Source organism: Seriola aureovittata, chromosome 10 (genome assembly GCF_021018895.1).
Source record: "Seriola aureovittata isolate HTS-2021-v1 ecotype China chromosome 10, ASM2101889v1, whole genome shotgun sequence".
NCBI lineage: Eukaryota > Metazoa > Chordata > Actinopteri > Carangiformes > Carangidae > Seriola > Seriola aureovittata.
In genome coordinates this window covers 3308941-3321162 of record NC_079373.1, presented here as the reverse complement: position 1 = coordinate 3321162, position 12222 = coordinate 3308941, and the positions used below count along the sequence as shown (strand labels likewise).

At 41.6% G+C, this 12222-nt stretch overlaps 1 protein-coding gene across 2 annotated transcripts in view; it reads right to left on the bottom strand.

Moving 5' to 3' along the window:
- LOC130176141 (C-Jun-amino-terminal kinase-interacting protein 1-like) overlaps positions 1-11675 on the bottom strand; it is a 28572-nt gene extending 16897 nt beyond the window's left edge. The window contains exons 1-2 of one of the 2 annotated variants that reach the window (XM_056387064.1): positions 11183-11675; positions 4585-4660 (exon numbers count right to left, since the gene is read on the bottom strand). In XM_056387064.1, the coding sequence (XP_056243039.1) occupies positions 4585-4660; positions 11183-11254 (148 nt within the window). In that variant the 5' untranslated portion in view covers positions 11255-11675. The remainder of the gene's footprint in view (positions 1-4584; positions 4661-11182) is intronic. The other variant, XM_056387063.1, reaches the window with a different exon arrangement.
- Between the last annotated feature and the right edge of the window lie 547 nt (positions 11676-12222).

The window sequence follows — 12222 nt, the reverse complement described above, 5'->3', positions numbered from 1 at the left end:
CAGAGGGATTAACAAAGTAGCCCACAGTAAGCACTTTAGACTGGATAAGAGGCACAGGGACACTCATTCAAAGAGTTCTAGAACATTTTGCTGTTATTTTGCAGGTTTTGTTTTTGTCTCTTGTGCTGTGATGCATTTTCCTCCCCCATAAATATGCATCTAACTATGTTTGCCTGTGATGATCAACCATTCATGAAGTCCTGAACACACTGGAGCACTAGAAATTTCACAAAGCATCCAACCTAAAATTATTTAAAAGCCAAATGTGTCGTAAATGGCTACATCAGTAAATTGAGCTTACAACAGAGAGATTACAAAGGCAAGGGGTGAGGGAATTTTGTCTTGTCCAACTAATGAATGACTGACTCAGGGTGAGAGGTCAGTGTGAGGCCCGAGGTCTCTGTGCCACAGCTACTGCATTAAATCTTACCGGCCTTGAGACGCTCAGGCGGCTCCTGCAGACGCAGCTGTGGTTTGTCCTGATGCTGCTGGAGCCAGGGCTGATAACAACAGACCTTGGATGGTAACAAGTGGCTGGGTGTTCTAAGAATCAGCACTTGGGCGTATATAGACATGTTTCCTTGTTTATGGTTAATGAACCAATAGTGTAGTAACACATCCCTCTTCTCCATCTTCTTTGAAATATTTGACCAATTATGGAGTGTAAGCTTTCTATAGTATTCTCTCTAAGTGTATAAAGACTATCCTCAGGGGTTCCTGCTTCAGATTTGAGGTGACATCATGCACAGAAGCCTGTATTAATGAAACCTCCTTTCTCCTCGGACTCAAGCTTCAATAGACATGCTGGACTCCAGAGCTCTTTCTTCACCACCGATGATAAGAATTTCCCTAACATCCCCATCCAAGCAGCAGAGGCAGTGATCTCCTCATTCTCTAGAATAGGTAAAACACCAAAGACACTGTGTCCCAGATTTCCCATAATGCAAGTTGATAGTGTTTCGTCCTTACACTGTAACTCTGGTAAGTGCCTGCATCAAAGCCCAAGCTTGAGAAAATAACTGGTGATGACGTCATTGGGGGGTAAGACATTATCCAAAATTCTTCACAGACCAAGTAGTTCCCCCCCCCCCCGATCAATGAACTGATCCATACTGCAGGTGGAAAGGTGGTGGAATGCCCCTTTAAAAAAATTCTATTAAATTCTATTGAGTCCAAACTAGATACTGTTAGCAAAAAGTACGGCGCATGTGAAGGACACGACTTTTCAGTCCATTGTTGGAACCTTTTTGAGGACACTATTAGAGCGCATAGACTTTACAGTCTGAATAAAATGGTGGAGGGGAAACACAGTAAGTGATTTTCAGACGCAGCTCAGATATTTAGATTTTTCAAACACAAGTGTAACTAATGACTAAAAGAGTGTCATGTTACACTGCAATGAGCTCATTGCTGGGACAGAGCCATTGTTAATCTGCTCAGAACAACCTGTGTTTGTGAAATGTCTTCTCATCTATTTTACGATGAGGACCAAGATTCAGGTAAGCGAGATTTATTTTGAAAGCAAAAGTGACAAAAAAATAGCAAAAATGAAAAGCACAAGATAAATGACAAATTTCTTTTAATGCTTAGGCTCAAACACGTTCATCCATTGTTTTTGTGCATAAAAATCGCCAGTTTGTGAAAAGAGACATGTAGTTCATGTGTTATTGGTCATGTTATTTTAATAAAATTTAGTTTGGCTCCTTTTCTTGCCTGTTTCTTTATTATTGTAGCAGCTGACGAACATGCAATCAATTAACATGACACAGGAAAGTCTGGTAATCACTGGATTAGATCATCATTATGTGTCCGGTGGTGTTTATTACCTGTATGAATAAATCAATAATAATGCATCTTGAACTGAACTGTACTGACTACAGTATATTGAATCACTGTAGTTACTGACTGAATCAGCAGCTGTTAGCAGTTAGCAGGGCCGTGCTCGAGGCAGAGCATTGTCAGCTCACTGAGATTCACGGTACATTCTGTCCTCATCAAGTCAATAAAAAAGACTGAATGCTGAGAAACCATCATCATCTGATCTCTCTGTCCTCAGTAATAAACTGCTGAGCTGAGCTGCGTTACGTTTCCATACTACATATTTGTTTTTCATCAAAATATCCAGTCTTGAAGTACAATATCTACATGTAATGATTCCTGCATCACTGACCTTTTTTATGGTTGTGCTGTTTAGACTGGCACAGCAGTTGGTTAAGGTCAGGGAAACATTGTGACTTCAGTCATGTTTATTTACATTTAACCAAATATAATCTTTCCCTTACATTTTGTGGTCTAAGCCTAACCACAGACAGGGCTCTCTCAACCAACGATTATGAATGTATTGGAAAAAACATGTTTGCTGCTGATGGTTAGATGTAATTTGTAGGTGACAGCGTTGGAATTGAACATGACTGCATGAGACTACTGAAGACAGGGCCAGTGCAGAACGCCATAGCTGTATGAATGCGTAATGAGCTCACTTAGCTTTGGAACAAACTGAACACACTCCATTATCAGGGCCTACAAATCTTTGAGCTGCATGAAACAATTCAAATCAGGGAAAATGATCATCTGTGAATTCATAGAAAATGATATCCGGTAACAATAAAGATCACATGATCAAAACATATCTGTAGAATAGAAAGATCCCATGTCCCAGGTGTGTGTGTGACCAGAATCCAGAACAAGCCTATACAACAGATTATGTTCATGTCTCATCAGGCTCACACTGCTCACATCTGTTTTACACAAATGCCCGATCTGACTAAACTGTGTGAAACTGACGACACTTATCTGCAGAGGCACTGCAACAGACTGAGTCATGCACAAATCTCAGGACAGAAGTGCACGGCTCTGCTCTGCTGACAGATAGTCAGAAATATATTTCCAGAGCAAACAACTACAGCAACTCAGATGCTTTTCAACAACCTTTTTTTTGTTTCTGCAAAATCACATAACAAACATTTACTAAATGTGAGCCTGTGCTCAGAACTCTGCTGACTGACTCAGATATCAGGAGAGTGCAGCTTTTCAAAGCTGAAATGAGTCTTAACTATTTGTGTACATTAATGTCTCTGAACAGACTGTGTAGACAAGATCCATCCAAGATGAACTGCACAGACATCACAGTGAAGTCTTCTGCCAAGAAAGAAGAAAACTGACTTTCACGTAATTTGTTCCATTTATCTTGTTTATTTACACAGCATGACAGGTTTTCATAAGATACTGCCGTGATGAAATGTGCCAACACGACTGTCAGAAAACTATCTGAGTTGTTTTTTGCCTTTGGCTTCAAGTGAAAGTGATGAAATGAGGCAAAATCACTGTTGTGCATAATGCCATTTAGAAGTTGTGCATCATTTTGCTGGTTGAAGGTAGTGACGCTTAATTTCTTTTCAATTAAATTCACTTTAATTTGGTTCCAATACAGTTTATAACATCACAGTTCCATCAAAAAAGCCACAGAGGCACAACATGATAAATAACGATATCAAATACTGTACACACATCACAATGGTTACATATAGGCACATTTATATAGAGAGATATATTTGTGAATAATGCTGTTGGCTTTGTCTGCTGTTGTTTAAAGGTCCATATAGTCTAAAGGTAGATCTGCATGTGTTGTTTGATTATAAAGCAGGTCTAGGTTCTATATTAATACTGTGAAAGTATTAAAGCGCTGTATTCAGAAACTGAGCCTTAAAACGAGTTATCAGGACTTCTGGAACTTTGTGATGTCACAACAAAGCAGTCCCCGCCCACAGCCCAGCACAGCCCTCACTCTGTCTCTGTGGCTGCTGGGACAGAGAGGCTGGTCTTCAGTGCTGGTGGAGGTCTTGTATCATGTTTCATTCTTCTCAGACGTCCCATGTTGCTGCTGCTTTCTCCATCACTTCTTGTAGCAGCTCTGGGTTTTGGGCAGAAACACAACACAAAATCATATTTCATCATAACTGCTTAAGAATTTTTCAGTAGACAGGGAGGTGATCATTCTGAAGTAAGTTTACCACAGGGAACAAAGTGTTCTAAAATATCTTTCAACAAAGCTGTTGAGCGGGTCTGTGATATTTCTAGTTATGTTACTGGTTATCAAGTTCATTTTAGATCAATAGCTTTACTCACTCTTACTAATTAACAAATGTAAACTGAGAGTAAGGTCAAAGCAGTTATGATTACCTACAATGATAATAAAATAGGAATCACCATCAGTCAATTTTTACTGAATTATGTTATTGAATCAATGTTATTACAGCTAGTTATTATAGCTAACTAGGTATCAACTGGTTTACCTTCATGTGGCTCCTCGGGTCACTCGGCTCTCAGCGACAGGTCGGCGGTCAGTGAAGTTGAGGGGCCTATTCCGCACATTCTGACCCCCGACTCTAAGGTCCAGACGCTGGTTACAAAATGTGTTACAGAAGCATAATGGCGGCTCCCACATTCGCATTTTGGCTTCACTGTTGCATCGTGGCAGGAAGCAACACAAAATCCTTCTTCATGTACAGTCTGTGATTTGCATTAATTGTCTGTGTTTTGTTTTTTTCTTGTTTTGTTTTTTCCTGAAGCATTTAGTGTCCATACCTGTGATGTGTGGGGAAGAAGAGTGGGAGTCCTTCCAGCTGTCCTTCTTGCCCAAAGAGTTGTTGTTGATGGAGTCCTGCACGGAGTTAATAAGACAGAGCAGCAGTGTAAGAGCAAAAACCAACACATTATTGGATTATCACACACAGACACACACAGACACACACACACACACACACACACACACACACAGTCTAGCCTGATGTGTGAGACAGCTAACCCATAACATCTTGTCCTCTCACTGTGTGTCGCTCTGAGGATTATAGATTAATACTGATAAACACAGAGGAGTGAGACTCTGCTCTTCATCCAGGACACGTTGCCTCGGTAACTGAGATTCCCCCTCAATAATGAAGACTTTTCCATTGAAAAGTGGCCATAAAGATCTGAATCCTTTAAGAAACTGTAATACCTCATTTTGATATACAGTTTAATCACTGCTGAATGCTCTACGTCTCCTCTTCACTGCAACAACTGCTGAAACATCAACAACAAATCTTTCACACTTGCTTCAAAGTGATTTCTACACAAAAGGTACTACAGGCCTTATATTCTCCTTTTTATGCCCCGCCCCGCCAAGTCAAAAAAAAATTGGGTTGCTAAAATTAGCTTGGTCAAAACCAGACACTAAAAGTCTCTCTCTCTCTTTCTTTCTCTCTCGTTCTCTCTGATGACATCATTGCCAGGAAGAGGTAGGAGCAACGGACCAGGAAGTGTGCGATGGTCTCGCATCAACGTCATGGGAACCACGCAGAGCGCTGACTCATTTACTGACATCCCTCATGCATCTGCTCTCCCTTTCGCACACCACGTTCTGTTACTATGGTTACTCATTGTGTGTGTGTGTGTGTGTGTGTGTGTGTGTGTGTGTGTGTGTGTGTGTGTGTGTGTGAGTGTGTGAGTCTGTGAGGGAGAATCAAAAGCATCTCTCTCTGTGTAAAGCACACTCCGTCTCTCTGGTGACATCTTTCTCCAGTTGACATTTACACAAACAGACGTTTCAATGCACAGACAAAAATCTAATGGAGCCCTTTTTAATATTAAAACTTCTCATCTCAAATTAAAGATGGCGTCTCAGTGCCATCTGTCTGATACCCAGAAGTAGCTGTGATACTGTCAGAATGCATTTGAGGGAGTTTGAAGGTAAAAGGCTGTCATCTTAGTTAATTACTCCCAGTTTGAGTTACCACCTTATTAGGTTCACCTTTGTGACATATTCATTTTCTGTGTCAGAGAGGTGGTGATTCAACTATGTGGTTCTTTTGAAGTGAGTGGTAGTGTTATGTTCATAATGGGTGAGCAAATCATTAGAAACACCTGTCAATATAATGTCTATATAGAAATATAGATATATAGAATATATATATTCTAAATAAATTCTGCTGTATAAATACAACAATTTCACATCAACATACAAATGCAACCCTGGTTCTCTTATTCTTGAGTACACTTTTTGCAGATTAAACAAAGAAGATATTACAAAGAGATTAAACAGAGCCAGGGTAGCTGTCTCCCTCTGTTTCTAGTCTTTATGCTAAGCTAAGCTAAGCTACTGCTGGCTAGCGCTTCATATTTATGAAGTTATTTATAAAGAATTCATGAACGCAGCATTAGGAGGAGGTCGTGTTTGGGTCAACATGTAATACACAGGAGACCAACAGGAGATCAGCAGTCGGCCCTGGTTTTCTTCGATGGTGAAGGCAGTGTTTTCTTACTTCTAACCACACCTTAACCACCAGTACATTTAAATGCATATAAAACAATAGGTTAGTGGGAGACATCAGGTTATGCAGGAAATCTAACATGTTTACATGAACTGTACAAACATGGATAACTCTAATGTTGTATGTGTCTAAACTGAGCTGTTTGTATATGATCTCTCCATTGATCTCCCTGTACTGCTATCAGTGACACGTGTTTGAAATGTTGTGCAAGTGTGTCCTGGTAAAAAAGATGCCTAGAAACCCAGTTACAAGTGTGTTAAAAAGTGGCACTAAGGGGTCCTGACCAAGTCCAACTGGCCAACTCAACGGCCATGAAAGACTGTATGTTCAGGTGTTTGTGTGTTCTCCTTGTTCTTATTTGTCCTTAGTTGATATGCCTCTGTGCCGGCGACAGCCCGGACCAGAGGAATTGTCCATCCCATTCTCAGGTCAGCTTCACTGTGACATCATAATGTTCTGCAAAACCACGTCTGACCATTATTCAACACTGTACCTCAGGAAGTGGACATTGTTACACTCTGTTTATCCAGAGTCATAGAAAATATAAACCATTTGTGTGAAGTTTTGTCATAATTGCTGTGAAGTCTTGAGTAAAAAAGTGTTCATCCTTGAGTCCAAGTGGACATTTGTGCAAAATCTGAAAAAGTTCCGTCAAGGCACTACTGAGATATTGTGTCCACGACAACGGGACGGATTGACAGACACCCTGAAAACATTATGCTGGCTCTGGCTGTCGCGGCGTGGAGGCATTATTACAACATGAAGATGATGATAATTGTGTGATAAATGTGACATATGTATATGTTTTCATCACACCTGTGAACGCTCGTGTAAACTGAGTGAACCTGAAGAAGCCTCAGGCGAAACGTGCTGTTCGCTCTCAATACACAGTGAAGTCATCTCAGTGTACGGTGGTTAAATTTGATTTTCACTTCGGATTAACAGGAAGCTCTTTGAACAAATGCAGCTTGATGCCCTCTCCCTGACACATGCTAATTTTAGAAGTTACAATTAGCTGATTTGCAGCTAAGAAGGTAATGACCACACACGCACACACACACACACACACACACACACACACACACACACACACGTGCAGAGTAAGAGTCAGTGACAGGCAGGGCTTACAGTTACACATGTTAAGTGGTAGTGAGTGTTATCAGTCTAATCCAGCTCCTGTGGTGAGTCCAGCTGGCAAAGTAAGACAGGTTGGAGAGGACACAGTTCACAGCAGCCAATCACACTCCTGACTGAATGATTGAAAGGTGTGTGCTATGACGCATGTACTGAGGACACAGTCAATACTACACTGGCTGTCTATGAACAGTGAGTCCAATAACATTTCGATTGGGTTTTATAACTATGCAGAATATTTCATCCTGCCTAGAGGAAGATAATATTTTTGTTATTATTTATTTTATGTTTAAGTCCAGCACTATTGTTGATGGAATTTAAACATTTACATAAAGTACAATGACTACAACAGCTGAAGTGTTCCTGCCAAGACTAAGGAAAGGACAATATGTCTTACAAAGCTAAGCCAGAACGAAGAACAGTTGCCTCTCAGTGGGGATTGTATTGTTCAAGCTGTGGTAACATTACATCCTCTCCTCATGTTTACTACAGGCCTTTATGCTGCATCTTCCCCGCATCATTGTTTCTGCCTCTACAATGTTCAGGCATTTATCCTGCACTGCTCCTTCCTGTAGGAGCCTTTTTGTGTCTCTTCTTTCTCTGAAAACGTGGCTTAAAAAAATCAAAATAGATTCAAATGCAGGCCAGATTCAACCACATCTGCATTTTAAAGTATAATAGTCGACATTAGACCCTACGTACGCGAAAGCTATTTTAAGTCAAGCCGATCTGTCAAACATGATAAGGTGAGAAACCCTTTGAAGCAGCATATGGTGAAAACCTACAGTAGAGCTCTATGTGCCTTTAATCCACTGAGACCAGGTCCCAGTTCTTTACAGTGCTGCTATATTAAAGTCAGCAGGAATCATCAGCACGCAGCTCATGGAGGGATTGAACCTCTTTTATCTGCCTGTCGGCACATCGTCTGTTCTCCGTCAGGTTACAGCGGATCATTGAGTGCTGAACGATACGTCAGATCACCACTGATAACTTCTACAGGAAGTCTTCAATTTCATATCTGGACAGTGAGGTTTTCAATGTTTAGCTTTAAATATATTTTCACCTGAACACACATAGTGACATCATCATGTCAGGTTCTCTTATAATATTCACATCACTAACATTTACATGTAGATGTGTTTGGTCATTGATCACAGTATGCAACCTGCTCATAGGTGATTCACCTATATTCCAGCTGTAGAATATAGTCTTTCTCAACAGTGTCTACATGTCTCTGACCTCATATCATAGTTTATTTAATTTTTGAGCTTTTAGCATCTTTTGATGAACACCATTTCCCACAAGGCCAAAACCTTGGTGGGTTAACATCACCACTGCACAAGAGGCCAGCTGAAAGACCACAGCTGGTTCAGACCAACCATCAACCTCCAAGCCTGAAAAATGAAACAAGTGCAACAACCTGCAGTTCCTCTAATGACCACTAGAGTCTGGCTTCAACAGTGAGTCAATCCCCATAGACTCCCATGTTAAAATGTCCAACGTTACAGCAGAAATAAACATGTCTACAGTCTACTTGGTACAAAAACTGTTTTGGTCTCTAAAACTAATTTCCTCCTTCATGACACCTGTACGGATTTTTATAAAACATTTTTTGAGTGTATCCGCCACAAATCAGCACCGAAGTCTCAGCTCTACACAGGCCCCTCCTCCTTGCCCATTTTTTGATTTGCAAAAGTTAGTCGAAGTCAGGCACTGCCAAGATGGCAACAGCGAAGCAGCTGAATGAGCTTCAAAACTGTTCTTCAGAAACCTGTGGGTGACGCCTCTGAGGCTATGTCCATCTTTATTTACAGTTTATGTTTCAGACATGGCTGTAAAATTAACAGGAGAGAAACAGCCAAACTGCACAGATGTCTTATACTAAATGTTACAATGAAATATTATAGAGTCGGCTGGTATGGGAGCTGTAGGATTTTTCAAATGATTATTTCACTGTTAAAATCAGCAAGGCTTTGCATTTTAATAGTGAGTGCCATTGTAGATCACATTTATCTTAGTATATGGATAGTAAACCCTGAAAATGCAATTTAACTTTGCAGAGAGGCTGATGAAATAAACCCTCAGAGAAAGACATATTGTGAGCTCTTAACAGGCTCTTAATAAAAGGTATTAGCTAAAACTGGTGTTTATGATACTGCTGCTGCTTAAGTTAATCTCAAACCACCAAGAAATAACAAAATAAACAAAGCTAAAAGAAAAAAATGTTAGATGGACTGAAATATGTCAGCTGATGGTTGGCTATCCAGCTAACTTTTCTAAAAACCTGTGTCAAGTTGCAAAGTTTGAGAGGTTAATTGAGATTTTGATGATGGTAATTTCAACAAGGAGAGTGCAGGAAAGATTTCCACATTTAGGGGTTCCAACATCCAGTTACCAATATTGACCCAGTTCCCTGCATTTGCTCAGCTCTGAAGTTCTTATCCAACATTTTATCACCGACAGAAGAGTAGCCAGTTATATCAGCTGTAGCTAATTAACAGTTTTGTAATGGCTAAAATGATACATTTATCTTTTGCATCAGGACCCTTTTTCATGCAATTAGCTCATGAAAAATAAGCTAGTGACAGTCAGTGGGCTGCACCTGCTATTTCAAATACTGAACATTTAATCCACATTTCACACTGTAGCCATTCACCTCAATTTCAGGTTGTGAACATTGATTATGTTTTCTGGTAATAAACTTCTGATCATATCTGACCATCTATCTGATCTGATCATGTGTCGCGGCTGCTGTGATCTCATGGCAGGACAGTCTGTAGTTCTGATGCTGATTCTGAGGGGAAACCCAGGTTAGGGTGAAACGACCGCTCTGATCTGTACTGTCACGGTAAACAGGATGCAACTCATTTAAAGGGCTACGCCAGGATACTACGAGTGTTACTGCTGGCTCCCTCTAGAGAGCACTCCTTACTGACTGCTGTCCCAGGTGCCAGGGTTCGCTACTTCACTATCATCTTGTTTTTATAGAAATATTCCTCTTTAGACTCTGCATTGTATCAAATCCTCTTCTTCTGTTCTCTTACAAAAAGGACGCTGCTACAGCTGATCTTAAATATACTTTTATATATTTCGTGAGAGGGCAGAGCAGCTCGGAGGCTCCTGTTTTAAAAGCACAATCTGGGTCAATCCCCTCAACAGCAAGTGTGTCCTGTCAAAGTGTCCTTGAGCAAGTCACTGAACCCCGAGCTGCTCGGCTACCCTCGGTCTGCTGGAGACAAACAAGCCAGCCGCACCATTGAATTATGAATATTGATGTTCTAAATATAGATATTTGCCAGAAATATAATCACCACAACACAAGATAGGAGCCAGTTTACTGAGGCACTGCAACATACAGCTGAACCATTTTCAGAGCTGACCCACTGCCAGCACACACACACACACACACACACACACACACAAACACATAAACACGACCTAACAGCATGCACAAATAGACAGCTACCCAATGCTGTCTCATTCTGAGGACAGGATCCTCCCAGGAAACACACGCGCACACACACACACACACACACACACACACACACACACACACACACACACACACACACACACTCAGAGTAACCCATTTATTCTGCTTGATGCCACTGCTGCCTCATTCTGAACACACAATCCAATCATGATCACATACACACACACACATAAACACACAGTCATATACACTGCGACCCATTTCCCCAGCTCATCTGAAAAACAGGGGATCCTCCCAGTCTGCTTACCTGGGTGCCGGCTTGTGGCAGCTGTGGGAACAGAGCCAGGGTGGTTGGTCTCTTTGGTCGATATTTGTCCATGACAGCACAGGTTGATCCCCCCTCTGACAGGCGACAGCTTCTTCCCTCCCTCCTCCTCTTCCCCCTGCCTCCTCCTTTTCTCCCCCTTTATTAACCCAGTGTCGGCACTCCTTAGCTCGGACAAGGCCTCTCCCACCCTCCTCTACCTCCCCCTCTTCCCCTTCTTCCTCCTCAGTCTCCCCAGCATCGATCAGCTCCGAGCTCGGCCTCTAGACACACCCCTTCTGCTCCCTCCTTGCGTGATCATTGGCTGGCCACAGTGTCACATCATCATCATCATCGCTATCATCACCCTGGGAAGAGCTGAGCAGAGCAGAGAGGAGAGGAGAGGTAGAGAGACAGAAGGATGAAGGAAGGAGAGCAAGAGAGATGGGTGGTGTTGAATAGAGATGGGATGAACGAGGACTGACAGGGAGAAGAAGGCAGGGAGGAGACAGAGATACAGAGAGGGAGAGAAGGGGGAGGAGGAAGTCAGGGGCAGCCAATCAGAGCAAGGCATGACATCATCAGCTCATCTGCCTGTGGCATTTTCTGTCAGTTAAAGCTAATAAGCACTGTGAGAGTGCCTGTGTTATGTGTTACAGAAAAATAAGATTACACTGTTAACAGTCATCACATGGAGAGATGTGAAAAAACAGTCAGTCAATCAGTCAACCAAAAATGCTGCCTGCAAACCAGCAATTAAACCACAACTAACAAGGCATTCAGCCAGATAACAGAGCAGTTAACAAACAAAGCACTTACAGTCAGTCAGTCAGTCAGTCAGTCAGTCAACCATCCAACATTTGGAAATTTATTGAACAACCCAGTCATTCAGCAGCAGCAGCAGCAGCAGCAGCAGCAGCAGCAGCAGCAGCAGCTAACAAACACGTCAATAAACCTCATCAGCCAGTCAGCAAACTAGTCAGGCAAAAGGTCATCCAGTGAATGAATCAGTTAGTCTGTCATCGATTTCTATTGGCTAACAT